A 23,629-nucleotide genomic window follows, 5' to 3' on the forward strand; every position below is an offset into this window, starting at 1 on the left:
CAGGATGAAGAAAACAGTGGCACCTGTCCAATTTAGAGACTCCCTCACTCATTAATAATACATCTCATATTGTTTTATCTCTCATATGTACGCGCGCACACACACACACACACACACACACACACTGGAGGGGTGTACTGTGTATCCATACCTGATCTGGTCAACTGTCCTTGCATATAAAGTCTCTTTGGAGGTGAAGGCTATCTTGTAACACTGGACTAGTGACTGGGGTTCTCTATTAGTTTTATAATACTGCCACCTGCTGGTTGAGAGTAGCCTACATGGAGCAGCAGAGATTCTTCTATGTCTATATCTATATCTTTTCCATGCTGAACTCTAACTAGTTTCTCTCTTCCCACAGAAAGTGGTAATAATGCCATATAATGCCTGGCAAAGGCAAAGCAGTCACACACACAGGTAAGGATCTTATTTGTAGCAATGTAGCCTAAGCATATAGTAACAGATGTGAGAACATTAACAAATATCATAACATCTACAGCTACTACTGCTACTACTAATAGATATAATAACACATTTTATTAATAGTGTTGTTTTTTTCATTAAAAGCTACTCTCAAAGAAAAAAGGGATTTAATTAAGATCAGGTGAAACACCGCAAGAAAGAAAATGAAATGCAAAACAAAGAAGTGGCAGGCTATTTACCAGGCCTAATCAATTAGATGAATTTGTATGCTTGCTGCAGCGTACATCAGAGGGAATATCTGATCTGCACTCATTCATTATTGTAAACCACATTAATTCCAGCAGACTCCACATCGCTGCCTAGACGTGCCGTTACTTCAGGATCCAGCTTCCCTCTCCCAGTCTGGCCTGCGGCTGGGATGCACAGCTGATGTTTTGGGGCATGATGAACAGATCAAAGAGGAAGAAAAGGAAGGGGGCAAAGGAGGATGCCTCCCCCCCCCCCCTCTCTGAGCGGACCCCCCTGTAAAATAGCCTTCTTATTTGTCTCACCGCCACGGCAAACGACACGTCTTGCTCTGAGTTCACCTGTGTTGACGCAGTGCCACTGCATCGTCTTCAGTTCAGACTTTTCTCCATGTTGATTAGAGGGGCGGGATGTCAGTTCACAGGTTCAACTGAAACATCCAGGCTGTCGTTCCAAAATTAAAGGACTCTTCTTGCAGTAATTCAGCTCCGGGACTCTCGCTGGATTAAAGCCACGGAGAGACGGCCGATCAGATCGAATTAAATCACAACAAATTAAGCAGACTTTGACCGACACAAATGAGGACTAAAAAGACTTCAGGTCAAAGCTGTCAGATCTTCTCTTTGTTATCAAGTCGTCACGTCAACAGTGTAGTATACCATAACACTGAATAACTACTCGATGCACAGGTCTGGACTTGGGTTTGACATAGTGTGTGACCTGCGGCTGATTCAGAAGGTAGAGGCTTCTACGCAGGAGTGTTGGCTAAAGAAAATACAAGTATACAAGCATTTGGCCTGGGATGGAGTTCCTTTAACAGCAGAAGCAACAGAGCGAACAGAAAGTTGGATGTATTTAATGATTAACAAATGTTTGGTGTGATAGAATCAGAAGGTAGAGATTAGAGGTTTTGCTGGTGAGAAATCTGATGAAAAGAGAAAAAAAAAAAATTGAAGTGCATTGAATAGGCGAATATGTCAAATGTATCAAATCTATATTCTGTGTATAGCTACATGTTGAATACGTCCCTGTACTTTGTCTTGACTTTGAAATGTACACAATTGATGATGCAGTGTTTACAAGCTATTGGTCCATTATTAGTGTGTGCCATACAGTATTGTGCAGTACTAAAGGGCATAAGGAAAGCGGTTGTAGCATACCCCAGTGATTCAACCGTCCAGTGTGCTGTGCTAAGCAACAGCATGAACTGTGACTAGGCTTGAAACTAACTGTTGTATCTCTTTGTTTCTTGTCTTTCTTCACTGTCTCCTATCTAAAAAAATACACACCGAAGGAACAGTGGGTCTTACCTTGGTGTACAACACTGCTGTTCACTGGATATCCTTACCTGCCGACTACAATTCTGATTTATTGTCATGGAGAAAAACTGGATGTTAATGTATGATAAGAGTCAAAAGACAACAGCAGCAACCTCCTAATAAAGAATTAGTTGTTTCCACTGCCACACAGCTGTAAAAGAGCTTGGTTTTCAACATTATCCTTGTGAACGACGTGCCTCCTCCCTCTGCACCTTTTCTCCACCATCTGTTCCTTTAGCTGTGGCCACGTGTAACTGAGGGAGTCCTGTGTGTTTGTCCCGCCAAGCTCAAACATAAGAGAACATAAGAGGAGAAGGACACATTCTACTGTTTCTGGTCACAAAAGGTAATATTTTTCTCCTCGTAACTCAAAAGACCAGACATCGACAGACATGTTGAACCCTTTTTATTGGGGTGTGTCCAGATGAGCCAGTAATAATATGGAATCACAGCAACTGACTCTTATCCATATCTATCATGTACATTTGACATTGCAACACGTCGTATGAAACAAAATAAACATGAAAACTGCCAATTTTCCTGAAGAATTTGTGTACTTACATCTGTTGACTAAAATTAACTTATTAAAACAAACTGTCTTAAAACAAGGAGAAGTTTTTTGGGGGAATTATATCTAATATTCAACAGTGAATAAATTGAATGTTGATGGCAATATTAGATCATCAGGTCCCAGATCATGAAGTGCAGGTGTCACATTATTCTCCCTTCTACTGTTCCCGTTCCTTTAGAAAGCAGCAGTAGTGATAAAAATGTGGGACTTACCCTTCCGTTGCCTTTTCAGAGACAAGTGTCTCTGAGGACTTAAAGTGCTGACAACGCCAGCCGTTCCCAATCCTTCAGCAAGCACAACCTGGCATTTTAACCCTTCTACTTTTTCAGCTTAGTGAGTTTCTCGTAGCTCCGCAGTTCACACAGGACGTCAAAAACCTTGTGAAATATAAATAGGACAGTTAAATGGAAGTTTTGTGAATGACTTTGGGAATGATCTTTCGTCTTACATTGAAGCTGTCAAGTCTAAAAGTTTGTGGACCAAACTTGGCTCTTTTGGAAATAATAAATAATTCAAGGGCTACTAACAATAAGGGAGAGGCCTGAGAGTAGAAAAAGAGACAAGGCATTCCACATGCTGAGTGGGAGCTGGGATGCTTATTTGTTCCCTTTAGTGAAACAAAAGGGCAGGAGAGCCCTCGTATTCACGAAGGCTGAGATGGAAGCATCAGCTTTGATATGCACACAGCCTCCTGGATCAAAGGGAGAGGTGTGCAAGGCCATCTGCTCACATGAATGTTGACACCCCCTGTAATACGCATCTCTAATAGAGGAAGGAATGATAGTCACACTAAGTTAAAAAGCAGCAATTTGGCATTTTGTCTAGAAAAGTGCTGCACAAATGTAGCTTCTGGAGTTACTCCACATTATAGTACATTAATTATTTCTACTTAATACTTTTCTAGCATTGTAACTGTCAGTTATGCTATGTATAAATCTCCCTTCACTATATTCTCATTTATATTCTATTTACTTTGCTGTATCCTATTATTTGCTCATTAAAATATCATCTTCAAGACAATTTTTGCCAGAGTCCAAACAAACCAAAGGCAGACAAACGTGCTGTGGCCAAACACACAACAGGCTTGAACAAGCCTTTCTCACAGGTATATCTCAGCCTCTCAGCAGCAGCTTGTTGCTGTCCTTCAATGCTTTCCGTCTTCCGTCCTGGAGGCAGAAAGCGCAGTGGACACCTGTCAACAAGGCTGGCAGTGGAGATGGCAGCGCAGCGTTTACCCAGACAGAGACACATGACACGACGAGTGGTATAAAACTGTCATTACAGTGATTTATTATAATGAACCATGAAAATAGCCAACCAGTGCAGTGTCTGTGAGTCTCTCCCCTCCGCACAAACATACACTCACACACACAAATAATAAAAAAAGACAAAGTTGAAGAGTCCATAGAGGAAAAAAATAAAATAAAAATAATGCTACTGTCACAGAAACATTCAGCTTTGCCAAGAGAGCATTCATATTTACAACCATATTCCAAAATGGGATGGGAGCGAATTGTACAAGCATAGAAAAGAAAAGAAGCAAATATTTACAACCTGTTCCTGGTGAAAGCTGGAGTAACCACCTATACATTAAATTACACTTTCTACAAATAACCATTGATATTCAAAAATAAACCGCTAACGTCCTACCTATGAGCGAGACCACTCTGGCTACCTCAGAAGACTACAAGCACTCGTTACACTACGACTCTTTCTCTCGTGCTTTCCACCTCTGACTCTCACACTAGACAGGCAGGCATACTCCTTCACACCCTATCCCACAAACACTCAGTGTGCATGCACGCAGGTGTATGCACGCACGCACACACACACACAAACACACACACTCACACATACAGACAAACACACACGTGCGTATGAGTGCAGCCTCCTGGGGCAGTGAAGCGGGCTCCCAGAAGGGTCTTTTCTGAATCTCTGCAGCGGTGCACAGATATTTGTTGTTAGACAGAGGAATAAAAAAAATAATTCTGTGTTTTTTTCTCTATACAAAAAGCTTTCTCTTCGCTATAATGAGCCACTAGATTAAACAAATAAATGGTGTAGAGAGCAGACAACAGACAAGAGAGGAAGAGGAAGTGAAAGGAATAACTGACAAAGGAGGAGGGGGGGGATATAGGCTGGAATGTCCATTGATAAACAAAGTGCGGGGCCTTACAACAGGAGTCCAAACAAGACACAGGACAGAGAGCTTTCCACTCCATCACAGGAAGGATATATAAAAACAAAAGGAGGCCAGAGAGAGGGTTATGAGCACCGGGGGATCGTCCATCTTCATTTTTATACAAAGTCTGCTTTGAAGATTATTTCACGGTCCTTTTTTTTTAATTTTCCCGTCCTTTTTTAAAAAGTACCCTTTCTTCCCACGTTCAGCTGTTTTTCCATTGGCCATGTGTTCAGGTACATAGAAAATATATCTACAGCTTATGTTACACGCCCCTCTCAGAGTTTGTAAGGGGCGGCCAGGCCCCACGGCAGGGAGGGCGGTCAGTGCCACCCCGTGCCCAGGTACCCCGAACTGTGGAAGGGGGTCGAGGACGCAGGGGCTCCACGAGTCCCACTAGGCATCTGGGAGGCTGAGGGCTGCGCCTGGACCGGGCCTGGCTGAGTCTGTTGGGGGGGTGGAGGGGGAGGGGGAGGCAGTCCCGTCTGCTGGTGGGGCGGAGGGTAGGTGGATGGGGGCACCGAAGGGTTGGCGGCGGCACCGGGGTGCAGCAAGGCCGGTTGGAAACCCCCTAAGTTCTGAAAGTGGTGGGGCTGCATGGGGGCGCCGGTCGAGGGGGCAGGGGGAGGTGGCGGAGGAGGAGGTGGAGGGGTGAGCGACAGCAGGGTGCTGCCAGCGGGAGGCTGCTGCTGCTGTTGGGAGGTTTGGCCCTGCGGGGGAGGAGGCGGAGGAGGGGCAGCCGTCAGCATGAGCTGGTGCTGCTGGATGGGAGGAGGCTGCAGGTTGACGTGTAGCAGGGTGGGGCCGGGGATCGGGTGTGGGGGTGGAGGGGGAGGAGGAGGCGGGGCAGCTGAGCTCTGGTAGTGCACGCTGTGGGGAAGAGTCTGCATCAGGGGCTGGGAACCAGGAGGATAGGGGGACGTGACGGCAGGCTTGAACCCAGGGAAGGGCCCAGCGGCTGAGGCGCTCTGGCTGGGGAAATAGGCTGCCGAGGCTGGCGGTGCTGGTGGAGGAGGGGGGGGTGGCGGGGGAGCGCTCTGGGCATTGTACTGGGGGAAAGGGGCAGGGCCAGTCTGAGCCTGGGGCTGGGGTTGGGTCTGAGGCTGGGCAGAGAACAGCGCCCTCTGGCTGCGGAAGGGCGAGCCCTGAGGCTGGGGCTTGGGAGAGTGGAGAAGGGAGGGACCAGGGTAGTGGACAGGGGAGGAGGGTAGGGGGGAGGCATGCAGCTTGGTGGGGGTCAGAGGGGCTGGCTTGGGACCTGTGGGCTTGCTTGGCGGCTGGCTGGTCGGATTGGGCGTCCGAGGCTGACCGTCGCTCTCTTCTTCCTTAGCTGGCCGACTGGGAGGCTGGCCGGTGCCAGCAGGGCCAGGAGAGCAAGGCTGGAGGGGGAGAGAAACAGGCCAAGTCACACAGTGTTACCACTTTGTTGTGATGACTAGTAGAGATGAGTGGGATTTACATCATGTGGGTATGAAGGAACAGATTGTGTTTTCTTACTGCATGTGTTGGGGTCTTCTGAAGACTCGGAGATGGACAATCCCTCACTGCTGGCGTATCACCACCCTCTGTCTCTCCATCTAGAACAAGGTTGAACAATATTACAAAGGAGTGAAAATGTCTGAAATTAGAAAAGACTTTTAATGTGGATGGCTGTGTGTCATTGTCATTATTCCCACCTGTTTCTTTATCCTTGCTAAGCAGCAGAGCTCTGTGGTAGCTGCGTTCTCGGGCCTGCTCCACAGAGGTGGATGACGTCCTGAGGAGAAACATCAGTAACATCACAACCTTGTTCCCAGTAGGACAGCAAGACCACATAAGCTAAAGTACATATACACTGCATAGCACAATATGAACACAGTATGAATTATGCAGAAGGATGGACACTTGGGGCACTATTGACAAAAGATCTATCTGGTTGCCACTGACCCACATTCAAATTCTGCTTAAGAGGCCAATTTTGCTCTTTCCCAAGATGAAAAATACTATACATTACTAAACAACATATTAAGAATACCTGCTCTTTCAATAAAATAAAATTAGTGGTTAAATACATGTGAAAGCTATGATCCTTAATCTATTAAATCCACTTCAATCATAAAGTGGAGATGGAGATACAGATAAGGCGGAGTAGAAAGATGAAAGGATTTTTAAAGCTTTGATATACATGACAGATTGATTGCACAAAATGGGGTGCAAATCGTTAACAGCAAAGTGTCCGTAATGTCTTCTACACTCAGTGTATGTTTTAGAGCGCGTACCACTGTCCTTCTCCCCCCTCCTTCTCTCCTTTCTCTCCAGGAGCCTCTGCCTCCTCATTGTTCTGGGGGTCCTTTAGAGGGGCGTTGTTGGTGTTGCTGGGAGCTGTGGGAGCAGGGGGTAGAGAAGGTTCACTGGTGGTCTCTACGGCAACAGGGAAGGCGTCCACGGTCAAAGGCGGCACGGTGGAAATGGGAGAGCTGCACTCGGTCTTGGAGCCGCTGCGACGAGCCTCACGCTGACGCTTCCTGTACTCTAGCAGGGACACCTGGGAAGATGCAGTACCATGACGTCATTTACGAATAAAACAGCAAGTCTACTGTAACACCAGCAGAGGGCAGCATTTGGACAGTCTGCAGTGGACACAAAAGGGCACTTTGTGGCATGCAGTCATTTCCTTTCATCCTGACTTGAGATCATCTGATCCGCATTGTCTAGTGGTGTGAGCGATGCAAAATGTGAGCCAGTAAGAACAATTCGTAACATAACAGGGTCTGCTCATGGATTCCTACTTCCCTACAAACTTTTTCTATGTACATATGTGACCCTCTGCAGACCCTTTAATGTGGACATGAGCACATTTTCTGCACGTAATGTTATGTGCAGAAATGTGCATATATCGTTTTTCACTCTTTCACTATGCGGTACATATTTCCCCTTCTTTGTTGTCCCAAGAAATACTACTGCTATTTTGAGCACCTGCTTAGTGCTGTAATCCATACTTTTTTAGCTACTCTCATCCATAAATTCATATGTTCCTAGTGTGGAATTATCCATGAGTGTCTTTATGTAACTCCGATTTTATCTATTTTTCTTTAAATTTTTATTAATTTTTTCTTTTCCTTTAACCATTTGCTTCTGCAACAATTTTTTCCCATTAAAGGATCATTAAAGTTTTGTCTCATCATGCCATATATGCAACACTCCAAGGAAGGAAAGCAGTAAAAGACAACTGAAAGAGGCTTACAATAATTAGACTGCTGCAGCTCACCTTTTTCTTCTGTGGGGGGTTCTGCGACGAACCCCCTCCCTCTCCGGTGCCGTCCCCACTCAGTGAGCGAGAGAAACCCAGGGAACTCCCCTCCTCTGAGCAGGGGTAGAAGAGCTGCCCCTGGCTTTCACTGAAGGGGGCTGAGGAGCCAACCACTGGCCCCGTCCCCGCAGTGGCCCCTCCTGCAGCACCAGCTGCAGCCTCAGGCCTGAAGGGAGCTGCCAGGGGCTCCAGGGTGTGTGAGGGGGTTAGGTCCCTCAAGTTGGAGTTGACTGGAGAGAAGTTCAGGCCAGCTGGTCCAGCAGGGCCTCTCTCTGGGCTTTTTATCCAGCCAGTATAGGAGGAAGAAGCTGGTTCTGTGGAGGAGGAGGCCTCACTACTGCCTTCCACGACCCCAACATCGGCCCTGTCCTCTCCACCACAGTCCATGGACTCAGCAGTGGGAGGCTGGGGACTCACAGGCACCGACACCTTGCCCTCTGTTGGGAGCCCGTCTGAACTGGGAGCCCTGACACAGGGGGAGGAGAGCAGTAAAGGGGGGCGATCGGCCTAGGAAAGGAGAGAGGGATCATCATTACGTGACTGCATGTCACAATGGATGAAAATGCATTATTTTCCAATGTTAGGGCTGCAACAAACAATTATTATGATCGATTTTTCTGAGAATGATTCTAGTAATTAAGTTACGTGTGCCCTTGCATCATCAGCATCATGCCAGGTGATAGGAACTGAAACATTATCTTTACTACTACTGCACTACAGCCAACGTTAGGTTAAGATAGCGCTGTGCTACTACTAATTGAGACCTCTGCAGTGTTTTGCTTGAACATTTGAAATGTTTTCTTATGTCATAACAATATTGCATCTAGAGTTATTGGGTCATTTTGAAAAAAAACCCAAAATAACCCAAAACAAACACAAATTGAGTTGTTAACATTATCAATGATGTCAAATAGTCACTGCAGCCCTAACCCTCATGAGAAATGGTAACTCTTGGCGTCTCTTCCACTCACCTCTTGGGTACTGGGTCTGCGGCTGCCTTCTGGGGAGCTGTCCACTGAAGATTCACTCTGCACACACAAGGACAGATGTAAACACCTGACTCCCTTTCTTCCTGTGTGCAAGTGTGAGAATGTGTGAGAACCATGGTATTTCAATATAGACATTCTTACCTCCTGAGGGGCACTAAGTGTCTGTGTTGGGGTAGTAGGCAAGGGCTCTGCACTGGGCTCCTCAGTACGGGGACGTGGTGGGGTGGCCAACAAGAGGGGAGTTATGGGTGCCTCCGATTGGTCCATCCTGGTGGGCGTGGCACAAGGGGAGCCGTAGGGTGTTGAGCTCTCAGACATGCAGGCATCTAATGGACTCAACCGCCGCTTTTTCAGAGGCGTGGGCAACTCTGTAAGAAGGAAAATAGTGTGTGCTGTAGCTGGGTATTTCTGCAAGTGCTTTTATTGTGAAGTGAACTTTGTGCGACTCCTAAAATTGAGGCTGAATATATCTTACCACTAGAAAGCGCATGCATATAACCAAGGTTTTCACCCATTAAAAGGATAATTCTCACAGAGACATACTTATAACTAGTTTACCTGGTAGTGAGCAGTTGCCATTGTAGGGTAGAGGGCTGTCAGAGTCTCCGTTGATGGAGGGGCTTAGAGGGCCCTCACTGGGCATGAGGAGGCTTGGTCGTCTGGCCGGGCTGGTAGAGCCCTCCTCCTCTAGAGCCTGCTTCAACCATCGCTGTAAGAGAGGACAGGTTCAGTACACCTTTGACACATTTGAATGAAAAATTCCAACACATCTCTTCAAAGCAGCTAAATCCTGGTAGGCCTGTCCCTCTTGATTCTAGTGACATGTCGTTCACCATAGTAGCCACCAATACAGATGATCCAATGATTTTAAGGCATCAACTTGGGGGTCAACAGGATGGATGGAAGAAAAAAAAAAAAAAAGGAGACCATTTCTAGCTTCATATCAAATTTAAGGACGGACCCACATAACTCTTTAAACCTTAAGATGTTGTTTCAGTTAATCATGGGGGAGAAAAAAAATAATGAGTGTAACTTACACTTTTTCAGGAGTAAACAGACATGCCTTGTGAAAGCTAACTGGGTGCCACAAATTGCTGAAGTAAAACACGGTACCTTCTTGCAGGAGCCGGTGGTCGGTGGCGTCTCTGGCAGCTCTCTGGAGCGCCGTCGCCCAGTGGGCACCCCGGGGGTGGTGGGACTGCGGTTGGCCAGGAATGGGGAGGAGAAGCGGACGTAGTGTTTGGGTGTGCTGTAGACCTGTGGCGAGCAGGCCATGCCCGGTAGGGCGTTAAGCTGGGTGGCGAGGACTTCAGGGTCGCTGCTGATTCTCAGTGGCCTCTCCGGAGTCGGCTCTGGGGTTCGCACCGCCACCCGCTCCTGCTGCTTTTCACCCACCCACTCACTCACAAAGTGCTGCTGCAGAAAGAGATAGAAGATGCTTTAGTGAAGATATCACATTTACAAAGTGTCTGACAATCATCAGGGTTTCCCATATATTGATTATATTTGGGCAGTCCGCCCAGATAAATTAACACCTGCCCAAGACAATTTTTATTTTAGGTTTATTTCACAGGCTTTGTTTCAAATTTAGTGTCAGCATAGAAACAGCGGGACTTGAAAAAGCATGGACTACTCGAGCAAGAGCAGGTGCTGTGTCATAAGCTCAGTGAATTATGGTCAATATAACTAGCTACACAACTAGCTTTCCGTACTTCATAGAATTAAATCAGTTTTTTGTAAGATGCACTTAGCTGGGGTTCAAACCTGGTGTTTCTCATCAATGTAGTTTAAAAAAAAAAAAAAAAACATTTTAATGCTGTCAAGCACTGGAAGCATGTTGGTGAACTCCAATGACCAGAATCTATTGTGCCTACACAGCACATGGTATTGGTCAGACATTGTGTGCTCCTTCAGAAGTCACACTGTCTGGGCAAGCATGAACTGAATAGAAAAGCAGTCTGAAACGTAGCCTAATGATGGACCCGATATTGTATGTTAAGAAGCCTATAAGCTATTAGTAATTAGATGAATGTTATATTTGCCTCACAAAACTAACAATAATCAGATGCAAGTACAATAGTCCGCTACTGTTGCAGTATCAAATGGTGCTAGTCTGATTAGCTTCTACTAAAGTGAGAGACTTAAGTGCCTGACAATTTGAGATACTGGGCTCAAAGCCACCCAAGTAAATTGGCAACCTGTGGGAAACACTGTAGAAGATGCTTTAGTGAATATGTGACATTTAGCAAAGTGTCTGACAATCACAAAATTGCCTAGTAGTGGTGACATTATTGTTGCCCAGGCAGAAATAGAAATGCAGCTGTACCTTTTTAGTTTTGAAGTTCTTGTGCCCAGAGCGGTTTCTGTCAGGTGCGGGTGAGCTACTGTGTGGAGGGCTGGCGTCCGGGGCTTGGGAGGAGATGACCTCAGGCTCCGGAGCGATGGGCATCTCTCCTTCGGGGGCCTCATTGGCAAGGGGCTCAACGCACTCTACTGGAGAGCCAGGTGGCAAGTCAGAACAGGTGCTGATGGTGCGAGCTCGCCGACGCTGCTGGCCGATGTGTGTGCGGTTCCTGGAGAAACTCTTCCTGTTCCTTGAGCCTTTGACTTTGGCTGGCTTCAGTCCTGGCTCCTCTTTCACCTCCAGCAGTGGCTAAGAGAGACGAAATGGTGTCATTACAATAGAGTTTATGATAAGGATTTGTCATTATGTTAAGTAATCAAGATGTCAATGCATTCATCATTACATTTTTTAAAACAAGGCAACAGTAAACATGTCTTCCCCAGAAATTATGCAGTCCCCCTCTGGGCTAATGAGTAACAAATGTGTCCCCTTGTTTTGACCTGTAATTGTAATGTACCCATTGGTCAAAGTAATTTTTAATTGCTAGAAAGCTTAGTGAGATTAACAATTTTCCCAAGTTTCATCAAAATTGGATCAGTGAATTTTCAGGTTATGCCCTTAATATTGAGCTTGAAAACAAATACAACTTTGACACTCTACAAGCATCAAATAGTCAGATGTTAAACTGACATCTCACCTTTATAATGTAAATAACACATATTAACCAAAAGATTAATGATGACCTTGATAGGTGAGGTTAATTTATGCTTGATCTCGGCAACAGAATAATGATAATCAAAATGAACATCCTACCAAGATACCACTACCAGTGCCAACCCCCGACAGTGGGATAAGCGGATAACAAGATTTATAAGGAACAGTAAAAGTCCAAGAATAAGATACAAAACATTGCAGTTGCCAAGGGGGAGGGATGGCCCTACCATGTTTGAAGGACTACTATGTAGCAGCACAGATGATGCCTCTGGTCCTTTCGTGTAACCCTGAATATGAAGCCAAATGGAAAGATATTGAACCATCACTGCTCGACAGACCTTTACAATCTCTGTTGGTCTGTCTATTCACAGTCAAAGATCATGACATCCAAAGGCAATTTATGATAAAAAAAAGACAGACTAATAAGATGATCCAAACTTCGTGCCAGCAAAGACTTAAGATACAGTGTAGACATTGTATGGCAGATCCCACATTTTCTGGACTCATCCCCTTATAAAAGACTTTGTGGTTTGATGTTCATAATGTCATTACTACTATATTAGGTTTTGACATTGAATTCATTTGTCTCTCTTTCTACCTAGGTAAAATAAGCATGGAAATGGATGAGAGATAAATATTTATTAGAAAATTCTTATGGCAGCAAATAAGAAGGCAATTACAAGACATTGGTTTGTAAAAGAACCTCCTACCTTGAATCAATAGATAGACATCGAAAAACAGAAATAGATAGAAAGATAAAAGAGGAGTACTGGGACAATTGGACCTAACATCCTAACATACCCAACATCCCTGCCCTCACCACACATTTCATCATGAGGGGACAATTACATGTTATTACAACCTAGCCAGATCTGGTATGGTGGTATGGTACAACTATTTATGTCACTCTACCTGCATTCATCAAACACACAGAACAAGAGGTTTATTATGTCATTTTCTGAGCTCTCACCTGCATGGCAGCTGGGGAATCTGCCGTCTCAGGTGTGGCTGGGGGTTCTTCCTTGATGTCACTGCGGCACCCGACCTCTGACTTGTTGCTACCAATTCTCTCCAGGGCCTGCTCCCTGCGTTTCTCCCTCTTCTCCATCCGGGCAAAGGCTTGCAGGATGGCCTCCATCTTCCTCTCCTCTCGTGTCTGCAGAGAGTTAGAGGTGGGGTTTGGGGGGGGCGGGGGGTGGAGAGGAGGAGAGAGCAGAAGCATTAGTCCATGGAGTACTACTCTCCCACAGGGCCCAGAGGTAGGGATGCAACCAGTTAATGTGTGTTACACGGAAAAGGCAAAAAAGCCGGTCTAGCTGGCAGGATAAAAAATGCAGTGCCGAGACAAGTGGGGAAAAAAGACCTGTCATTTCCGCAATAAGCGAAACAAAAAAAGGGAGAAAGACAGAAACGAAAAACAAGAAACATGTTGTGAGGATATGCCAAAGGTTGACTGAGATACATACCCTGACAAACCAGGAGGTTGTAGTGTATAGCTCATCTAATGTGATCGTGTGTATATATGTGTGTGTTTGTGCCACAAAGACAATTTTGCCCAGCTCCCTCCTTGGAAGCCAAGGCTGCCTCCACCAAAAAAACATAAAGAGCACCACCTTCAGTCAGAACACCCCTTTGAAATACTTAAGAGACTCGTACCATAACACATATTGAGACAACACGCATATTGCTGCATTGGTCAGGCTGAAGATGTGGGGTCTATAAGAGGAGACAGTTAGTATGCTTGTAAGTCAGTGGGGCCTCTAGGAGGTGGGGGCAGGTAGGGAGGCTGATAGGTGGGTGGAGTGGGGTTGGTTTTGTATGGGTCAAGTTTACCTCCTTGTGTCTCAGTCCCTTCCAGCTGGAGGCCCCCCCGACAGGCAGATGGGACTGCTCCGCTGGGTTGGCCTGAATGTTCAATAAAGAGACAGCCCGGTTTAGAAGACACATGTCCCCCCTGCACATGGATACACAAAAATTGGACTGGTCTGGACTGGGGGATGCCTGAACTTCTGGTGCTAATGGATACGCCTGTGTCAGGTACCGTAGGTGTTGGGCAGTGGTTGAAATAGCTACATCCTAGCGCACAGGACGGAAAACCTGGCGACCATGGTGCTACTTCAGGGATGCACTTTGTGACAAGAATGTAACACAGCAAGACTTTGCTCATTGTCAAATACTGGAGGTCATTCCTAATGACATCTAGCTAAGAAAAGGGATATTTTCTCACATGGGGACATGATGGCTGATGTTCTTAGGTCTTTGCCTTTCATACCTGCCAAACCATTCCAAGGGTTTTCCATCCTTATGGTAACCCCTCTTTGTCTACATTGCATTACAGACTTCTTACAGACTTTAATTAAAACTGTATTGCTTCACCTATAACTATCTTGTCCAGTCACCAACCACGATGCAAATTGCAAGCCCTCTATGCCACTAGTGAACCACAATGTAGTCTAAGACAGAGCAACTGGGATACATTCAGTTAGGGGGACATTACACGCCATGGCAGGATCCCTTTTCAACCAACAGAGGCCTTTGTTTAAGTAGGCATGATATCATACCTAACACCCTCCTTCACCCTTGTTATCTCCCCTGCACCTTGTTGTAGCATGGTTAGGATTTACAACACCCACATGCATCCACTCACACACACATTTGTAATCGTCAGTGTGTGAATGTACCAGTCTCGCTTCAGCTACAGGGGTTTCTCCTGGGCCACATTGCATAGAAGGCAGCCTATTGGATCTCTCAGAGTCGATATGGCCCTGGCAACAAGGCCCTACCCTCTGCAGCCCCTCCTCTCTCCCTCTATCCATCCATCCATCCCTCTCTCTCTCTGGCCCATTAGCAGAACTGTACGTTGGCCAAAGATGAGTCAGCACTTTACACCTTGGGTCCACCGTGTGAAATGGAGCTGACTGCAGGGTAATTTCCAGAGAGTGTGTGTGTGTCAATGTGTAGCGCGCCAACCTGTGTGTGTGTGATCCCATCTCTCAGGGACATGGGGCTCTTTGGCAGGGGGACAGAGTAGAGTGGAGAGAGAGGTCGAACCAGTAATTGGCTATTTCAAACTCCTGGCTGTATTGAAGGTGAGAGGTATACTCAAAATATAATGCACACTGGGGATAGTTCCAGGATGCACGAGGCCCAATGCACTGGTTTTGTTCCCACTGACAAGAGATGGTGCTGTAAACAGGACCCGTGGCTCTGGAGGCCTATTATGTGTCATATGATGTTTTGGAGAAAAAAAGAAGGCAAATAAATGAGAAAAAAATAGCCACTGAATAATGACAGACAGTCCTGTAAGAGCCTTAACAGAGGAAAGAAGTGCCTCTGGAAGAAGACGGATGCCGAGAGTGAGGGAGAGAGGGAAAAAAAACAAAAAAAACAGAAATAGGACTGTGCAAAACAGCAACAGGGGCATTGACAGCAGTGGAAGTGCTAGCAAGGGGTGAGTGATGGAGTGGAGGGTAGTTTTATGGAAACGAAAAGAGGACAGCTGCCCCTATGTAAGCCACAGCCCCGTAAGCAGACAAATGGCAAGTCCACACCCAGAGCAACAGGAGACAGCTTTAGTTTTGTTTTGGGTATTTCTGCTGGGTGGCTGCATGGCGGGAAAAAAAAAGCTGTAGCCCCTAGCTTGGCACACTTACCATCTTCCTCCTCCTCTCTGCAATCTGCTCCTCTGACTCCATCTCTACTTCATTGCTAACGGAGGTTTTGTCTTCTAGATCCTCATATAACTCAGGATCCTGTAAGAGGAGGGGAGAGGGGGGGGTGGCGCTTTATCAAGGCTCATCATTCAGTCTGGCTACAGACTAGAGGGAGATAGGCAAGAGGGGAGGTGGGGGAGAGAAGGAAGGGCAGGGGGAGTAATCTGAAGGATAGGGGAAACTAACTGGACTGAGCATCGGTTGGGTGATTTAGCCTAGTGGTCGATCTGTGTGCAAACACACCTGCTCAGAGACTGTCTTTGGTCATATAGTACCATACTGTATCAAAATTATGTTTGAGGGAACTTGCATGTGCTTCTCCTGCTAACTGTTCCGTTTTCAGGGTATCCAAAGCTGTCCAAGCACTCTCTTACAGAATGAATCCTGTGTACAGCTGACATACTATGTGCCCTGCTTTATAAGTGAGCATGTTTGTGATAGCAATGCCTTTCACTTTATCTTCTCTGCTGGGACATCTCGCCTTACCTTTCCTCATTGTAGCTGTGACAGCACTCTGCGCTGTCTCCATAAAGCACCCAGCTGTCTTGCTGACTAAACCACAGCCTCACTTCATAGGTCTTCATATTCCTTCTGAAACTGCTAGCATAGGTCAAAACTATCTGACACGCTGGCATGATTTCTACACGGCCAAACAGGACTAGCAAGGGTTTGCTATTTTCTTTTAATTTCAAATAGTCATATTCTGATTTTGATCCCAAGTTATAAAGTAAAAAAATCTGACTGGGCCAAGACAAGCTCATGTGGCTATTCTGGAATAGAGGAGAAATAGAGACATTTCCGACAAAGAGGCATTTCTGTGCTGTTGTTGAACATGATGATACCTCTGTACAACAGAGGAATACAGTGCAACACACTTCCTCTGCCAGACAAGTGCCAAACCAAAATGCCTGTAAACTGAGCTATGATGTAAAAAACCTCAGCGGTGGGGCAAATGATGGATGCATAAAGGGCTGTTGGCTGGGGAAAAGAGGGAACTAAAAAGGACGTACAGTAACAAAAGATGACTAACAATGGAAAACATGCAGAGAAAAGACACTTCACCAAGATCAAACAAACAAAAATGACATGCATAGCACCATGAATCTTAGGTAAATGTATATCAAGGAAAACTATGTTACAATAGAAAACAAAGTCTAAACAGGTAACACATGAGTGGTATAGCAGTAAAGATGGGGAGATTGGGTGCATTTAGTGCAATGTACATAGCAGGTGGAAGGTGTAGCCTTGCCTGGTTGTTTGAGATGGAGAGGCGGAGTGGAGAGAGTTTCCTCTGCTTGCCGTCGACTATGCTCTTGCCCTTTCCCTCGCCATCCAAGCCCATATTCTGGTTCTGGCCCTGGTCATCTCGCACCGTCTCCTTGTCCTTGCGGCTCCCTCTGCGCCGGCTTCCTGAGCCCAGGTTCTCTATGGGCTCAAGGTTGTGCTTCAGCACCGGGCACTCCTGGTTCCCCTTCACACAGGCACAGTCCACCTTGTATTTACTACAGGAAATTGGAGGAAGAGGAAGGGAGACAAAGCAAGGAAGAGAAGGACAAGTTTGATGGTGAAATTTTCTTGCCTTGCTAATGTGGTTCTGCGCGTTGCCTGTCAAGTTTACTCCTGACAACTCACCAGCTGCCATAGTCGAAATCAAAGCCAATGGTGATCTCTGTGCCCTTGGTGATAGGCCTCAATGAATAAATGTATAAATGCAGCATACCATCCTCAATGACGTGCCGCACCTGAGGGAGATTGAGCAAAATATGAGTGAAAACAAGGTAATGGTTGGTGAACACAGAGGGTGTGGGCAGAATGTTAAATATTGCATAAGGGATACAATTAGCTGGCTCAAAAATGGAAATAAATAAACAAATAGGGAACAACACAGATTCTTCCATTCTAATTTTCTGGGCTGTCTGCTTACTTCAGAGTTAGGGGTGCAGGAGCGTCGGATGAAGCGTGCCTCGTTGCCGAAGCTGCGAGCATCCACACACATCTCCAGCCCATCAAACTTGGAGTAAAACAACACAAATGGGTACGGCCTAAGAAGCAAAACAAGGGAGGCAAACGCGTGAAACAGAATGGTAATAATTCACAAACAGGCACCACAATGTAACCACCTACATTAAATAAACGCTCAGACCATGGAGCCAAACGCATAAAGAACCAAATCCATAGGGGAATCTTGTTGACTGGTGAAGCATCCTAACCTCTTGAAGAAGTATCCGTTGGCCTCAAACTGCTGTCGGAGCATGAACTTGCCCCTGTACTCGATGATGAGCGAGTCTGGAGCCAGGTCTCTCACTGCCTTCAGGATCTTCTTGTTCTTCTGAACCTGACTCTGGAGGGGAGAGACATCAGAACATGAGCAAACACCCTGGACAGGCACTGATCAAATTATGCCAAATCCAAAGAGAAAGTTTGTGCTATAGGCTGGTTGTGTGTTAAAGTATGTGAAAGTGTTTGTGTGGCAAGGTGTGTGTGTGCGCGCGTTATGGTCACAGGTAATTTTAGCGTACGTGTGTTTGATCATCACCATGTTTGCGTGAATGTGTGTGTACAACTGCATTCATCTGTGCTTTACCTCCACGGGTGGCTTGAAAGAGGCCGGATGCGTGTTGTAAGCCAGGCTCTTGCCGTCGCCTTGCTCTTTGACGCGCAGCAGGATCTGGACGTCCTCACTGTACTGATTGCTGCTGGCCTCCTCGTAACGCTCCATCCACGTCTTGATCTTGTTCTCCCACAGAGATGGGTGCTCCGTCGGCTCCTGCTCTGGAGCTGCACCCTAGGAGGGCATTAAGAAGGAACAGTAGAATGGTTAGGTATGGCTTGAGTTTTAATAGAGGACTCTATAGACTTGTTGTGTATTGCTCCTGTGAGATTACCTTTACTCTGGAGGATTTTCTGGACCCCTCTCGGAAGGCCTGCCAGAGAAGTAAAAGAAAGTAAATCTTTAATGACCAATTGAACGTTCCAGTATATAATACATAATGTGCTTTGACTGGTTCCATTATAAATTAATATGACTCAAAGCAGACCTTCTTAGCTCGGGCGGAGGCTGCCGGAGGGTCTTTATCACCACTCCTCTTGCGTTTTTTATCAGCCTGCTTATTGCCAAGGCGCCCGGTAGTCAGGGTGATGGTGGTGGGTGTGTGTTGGAAGGCAGAGTAGAGCTCTAGCGGCACCTCATCTCCACTCTCTGTAGCACTGGTGTCCCCGTCTAGATAAACAAACAAATACATGTTAGTTATCATGGAGGAGCACTGAACTAACAAATTATCACCAGATGCCTCACATATAAAGTTTCAATTGCTGCAGGCAAAATCAAAGCTGGCCAGGGAGGAAAAGGAAAGACAAGACACTTTACTGTTCCCAAAGGGTAATTTGCTTTGACATTAAACAACTGTTCCTCATACAGGTGCTCAGGCACAACCACAACCACAAGTTGAAGAACAGACTTGAAGCAATGACTTTCCAATAGCATATTTGTCTATACAAGGTCTTGGCAGTTTGCACAGCTTTGGAATGGACAGTTTGTTACTTGTCCAGCAGGTGTCAGTGTGTCCCAGGATGAGGCTGAACTAGACCTGGCGTGGCCTGCAGGGGGAGGAGGCTGTGGCCTGACACAGCCTACATCCTGCTCTGCTCACTAACAAGCTGGCCATTTACTGCGGCAAGAAAGCCAGTAATAGCAGAACTGAGAGATCTATCTATGGTCTTGGATAGAAACTCTAGGCAGGTCATGCAGCTCTCAAAAGTGGGTGGGATTTGGTAGCATACTAACAACATGATCTCAGGAATTTTTACCATTTTGTTCATGTCGATACAACTTTATTCAAATTTACAAAAGTGAAATAAAACATTAGGGTCTGAAGTGATGTTTGAGGAAACTAGGGCCTGCATATCCATCACTGTGGTCTTGCTTACCGGACAGGCATTCTCTCTTCCTGGTCTGCAGCAGGATGGCCCTTTCTCTGTCCAGGTGCCGTGGTTGGCAGCGCTCACACAGGTAGGTCTCAGGAATGTTCTGCCTGTCGATGCCCATGCAGTCTATATGCTGCCATGCACTGAAGAGGAAGAAAGACGAAAGAGCACAGCAAAGGGCTTTTTAATAAATTATTCAATCTCTGTGAAGAGTAGTTTGCTGTAACCTTAACAACGAGTTTGGACCCCAGGAGGACTAGCGGTTGTTGAGACGTCCACTAATTGGGTCCTAATGAAGAGTTAAGTCCAAATACAAGAAGTACCTGGTTTATCACACCTTACCTTATGGTTTATCACAGGAAGTACAACAACTCAAAAGCCATGAAAAAGGCAAGAATCGACAGTAGACGAGGCTCTTACCTGCACTTGTCGCAGCAGATCATGTAGCCGTCGTCGTGGGTGAAGCCGCAGATGCAGCGGGTGATGTCGGCCCCGTAGCTGCCGTCCTCCGAGGTGCTGAGCGTGGTGCCCCTGGACGCCTCGTCCTGGCCCCCTGGAACAAACAACCCCCCCTCTCCCGGTCGGATCACCATGGAAGGGGGAGGGGAGGCCGGTGGCGTAGGTGGGGGCCGCGCCCCATAGTTATGGTCCTGATGGAAGATGGACAGAAGACAGAGGATAAGGGTCACATGCTGTGTGTAGGGTTTACTGTAGTGATAAATCACAAAGCAGTCTAGTCAGATTGGCTTTACATTAGGAAATTAAAGTTTTGCATGCTTGGCATGTACTTGTTTGTGATGGTAGTGACCTACTGACTCGCAATTACCTATTTTCTTACATTGAATTAGAAAAGAAAAAAAACTCTTTTGTAAGTTAGCTAACCTAGATGGCTAATGGGGTGATCAATAGGTGCTTAAGGTGATATAGACTACTGATTTCACAGGTCATAGCATTCAAATTGAGCAGAAGGGGAGGGAGAAAGTATAAATATCCTGTATACACAAAAGGATTGAGAAAGGCAGCACATTACAGGTCAGTGTTCTATTTCAGCCTAAATGTGAGCTAGCCACTAGCCGACTCGGCCGATGATTAACAGGGAGGGAGGGCTCAAGGTATGTAGGTCATGTATAAGATGGTGAGATGAAGCCAAGTGTGTGTTTGGGTGTACTCACGGCGTAAGGCAGGCCAATGTAACTGTGGGAATGGTGGGAGCTACTGCTGTAGATCTGGTGTGGGTAGCTGGACTTTTCCACCGCCACAGGGCTGGCCTCCACCGATTCTGGTCTGCTGGGAGCAACAAAAACAAAGAGCACACAGTTATATGGAGAGATATTACTATAAACTGAAAAACGTAGGCCTACATGATAAGATAAAACTGTGAATAACTCATGGATTGTTCCCTTCCAACTTAGCAAGGAAGCAGAGCAGCTACTGTTGGTGACAAAAATTAAGAGTGGCATGAGGATGAGTATGCGTGCTACGGCTATGAGAGTCAGACTGTTAGGGGCCAGGGGCAGTCAAAGGCCTTCGCACATCCAGCAATGCCCTGCCTGCTGTCATATCACCTTAGCTGGACTGCTCAGGCCTGAGAGCCAGGCGAATAACAGAATAAAAAGGCCTTATCCGCTCCACTATAAATGTTGTTTTTACCCCTGAGCCCCGTATCTAGAAGGCGGACATTCACTCACAAACATGTGCTCTGTCTCCCTCTCCCACTCTCACACAAAACAACAATCTGGCAATCATTTCTGTGAGGTTATTCATACCAAACCGGTAAATCCACTTTCCTCAGATGACAGAGCAATGTAGGAGAGAGCCTGTTTGGCCGTTTGAGACCAACCCACCCTTATTGTGACATGATTAATCTATTCTTCGGTGGCAGTGAGGGGGTGGCTGTAGAGGAAGAGGGAAGTGGCAAAAACGGATAGCAGGAGACATGATAGTGAGGTATTTAAGAGGGAAGAAGAAAGGGAAGAGAAGGACTCAGAGGAGAGATTTGGCGCTACAAAACAAGCATGGTGCATTTGAGAAAAAAAGGGAGTGAGCAGAGATTGAGGTAAGCTGCAGTAGTTATTCATGTGATAGTCAGACATCCACACACATTAGCGGTTAAGTCATGTGAAAACATCACTAAATCCTCCCCTTCTTATCGAGTCCTGTCCAGAAAACTGCTCCAAGGTCAAAGAGACAGAGAACCCCTCAGGGTGTGCATGTGTGACTGTTGACGGGCTTGTTTCCCACTCTACTTTCTCTAATACTAAGTCACACACACCTCCCAGCGACTAACTCAAACCTCCATAAGGGCTCGTGAACAAGGCAAAGTATATGAAGAGAAAAGCTTACTAAGCATACTGGTCAGCCTCTCAGGTACACTGAGTGAGATGGGTACAAAAAACCATAGGGCCTGTTCAATGTAACACCGTTCTCCTTTCCTTACCCTGAGACTATAACAGACATATTTTGAAGCACACAGCATGAAGGAAAAGTAGTACAGTGCGCACCACCAACACCATGAGGAGAAACAGAAAGTAATCAGGTAGCTGGAGCTAGTATTAAAGAGGGTGGCATTTTAAATACAAAGAAACACCTTTTCCTTCCTTCCGTCTTTCTCCTCCCTAACTCTCCCCCTCCTAAAGTGTGTCCCGAGGTAAAGTGGTGATACGGTACCTGTGACGGCCGTTCTCAGCCCTATTGCTCTTGTTGCATGCTCTAAGAGCACTGTGCAACACTTCCTGTGTGTGTTGCCGCTCAAGTATTCACTGTCAAAGTGAAAACGTAAGTGCATGCATGAGGTTTGGAGGCGGGCCCGGGGAAAGGTGTGTGTGTGTATGTACAATAGTTTAACTGCCACACAGACAAACTTATCTAAACCCTCAAGGGTAAAGAGAGAACTCAGTCTGACTCAAAAGAGGGAGGGAGAATTTCTGAACTACTTGAGCGCATGCCGTATGCTCAGTAACTTTCTGCCATGAATGATTAACCAGACTTAAATCTACACTTCATAATAAAGGGATTTGAGATCTGGTGGAGTCATGCATCATTTAGTGGCTAAGGGGGGAAATTCATTCCTTTATCAAAAATAAATCTTTTTATAGGTCAAGTGAATGAATCTAGATTGGTCTTTATACTTTGGCCCCACCAGTGAATGAATGAGAGACAGAGAGAGACACAGAGAGAGGCAAAGACAGACAGAAGGCAAATAAGTAAGCAAGCCTGTTTAATGGGTAGCGAGTGATCGTGTTTGAATCTATGTGTGTGTCGCTAGAGGGATTGTATCATTCATGTCTCCACTACAGGGAAGCGGAAAGGAGACTAGAGAGTCAGAGTACATACAATCCATTACACAGTGGGAGGGCTGCAGATGTTACAGCCAGTCATGATCAGACAAACAGCTATGGCCGGCGTCATGCAAACGAAAGACAGGAAAGAGAGAGGAGGATAGGAGAGAGGGTGTCATGAAAAGAAAGACAGTTTTGGAATGGAAGTTTCAATTAAAGTGACAGCTAGATAGGTATGTTCTAATCATAGCTTGTACAGCTCAAGAGAGTGCTTATTAGGGATGGGGTGTCACTCAAAAGGCATGCGTGCAACACACACACCTGCTGAGAGAGGATGAAGTGGCAGAGTGGACGAGTGCAGAGAATGGAGAGATCAACAGAAGGAGAGAAAAAGAGCAGCAGTGAACAGCCAGAGGCAACGCCTTCTCTCCCAAAGAGCTCCCACTCGCTGCCATGGCAACACTCTGTGTTCTGTCAGCGTGTGCGCGCACGCTGGGCTCTGTGTGTCACTGTGGACACACACACACACACACACACACACACACTGCATTAGCCAACAGCTGGTCAGGCTGCTGCAGGCTTCAGGGGGATGTGGAAAGGACGTGATGCTGCTCCTCTGGTGAGTAGCCAGCCCTGC

At 46.2% G+C, this 23,629-nt stretch overlaps 1 protein-coding gene across 5 annotated transcripts in view; it reads right to left on the bottom strand.

The window, feature by feature from the left end:
* Window positions 1-3,821: 3,821 nt before the first annotated feature.
* Window positions 3,822-23,629, bottom strand: part of kmt2e (lysine (K)-specific methyltransferase 2E) — a 32,861-nt gene continuing 13,053 nt past the window's right edge. Inside the window, exons 3-26 of one of the 5 annotated variants that reach the window (XM_071527057.1) lie at window positions 20,887-20,998; window positions 20,135-20,364; window positions 19,718-19,857; window positions 18,829-19,010; window positions 18,676-18,714; window positions 18,375-18,575; window positions 18,001-18,131; window positions 17,715-17,832; window positions 17,423-17,532; window positions 17,040-17,292; window positions 15,731-15,829; window positions 13,911-13,982; window positions 13,048-13,233; window positions 12,305-12,364; window positions 11,346-11,672; window positions 10,133-10,435; window positions 9,578-9,728; window positions 9,161-9,387; window positions 9,002-9,058; window positions 7,989-8,537; window positions 7,000-7,265; window positions 6,418-6,497; window positions 6,239-6,318; window positions 3,822-6,120 (exon numbers count right to left, since the gene is read on the bottom strand). In XM_071527057.1, the coding sequence (XP_071383158.1) occupies window positions 5,065-6,120; window positions 6,239-6,318; window positions 6,418-6,497; window positions 7,000-7,265; window positions 7,989-8,537; window positions 9,002-9,058; window positions 9,161-9,387; window positions 9,578-9,728; window positions 10,133-10,435; window positions 11,346-11,672; window positions 12,305-12,364; window positions 13,048-13,233; window positions 13,911-13,982; window positions 15,731-15,829; window positions 17,040-17,292; window positions 17,423-17,532; window positions 17,715-17,832; window positions 18,001-18,131; window positions 18,375-18,575; window positions 18,676-18,714; window positions 18,829-19,010; window positions 19,718-19,857; window positions 20,135-20,364; window positions 20,887-20,998 (5,029 nt within the window). In that variant the 3' untranslated portion in view covers window positions 3,822-5,064. Of the gene's footprint in view, window positions 6,121-6,238; window positions 6,319-6,417; window positions 6,498-6,999; window positions 7,266-7,988; window positions 8,538-9,001; window positions 9,059-9,160; window positions 9,388-9,577; window positions 9,729-10,132; window positions 10,436-11,345; window positions 11,673-12,304; window positions 12,365-13,047; window positions 13,234-13,910; window positions 13,983-15,730; window positions 15,830-17,039; window positions 17,293-17,422; window positions 17,533-17,714; window positions 17,833-18,000; window positions 18,132-18,374; window positions 18,576-18,675; window positions 18,715-18,828; window positions 19,011-19,717; window positions 19,858-20,134; window positions 20,365-20,886; window positions 21,002-23,629 lie in introns of all 5 variants that reach the window. The other 4 variants (XM_071527055.1, XM_071527059.1, XM_071527060.1 and 1 more) reach the window with 4 other exon arrangements.

This window comes from Centroberyx affinis, unplaced genomic scaffold, assembly GCF_046629955.1.
Source record: "Centroberyx affinis isolate AG114_WGS23_722 - 3 ecotype Tasmania unplaced genomic scaffold, CSIRO-AGI_Caff_v1 ptg001486l_1, whole genome shotgun sequence".
In the NCBI taxonomy this organism is placed as follows: domain Eukaryota; kingdom Metazoa; phylum Chordata; class Actinopteri; order Beryciformes; family Berycidae; genus Centroberyx; species Centroberyx affinis.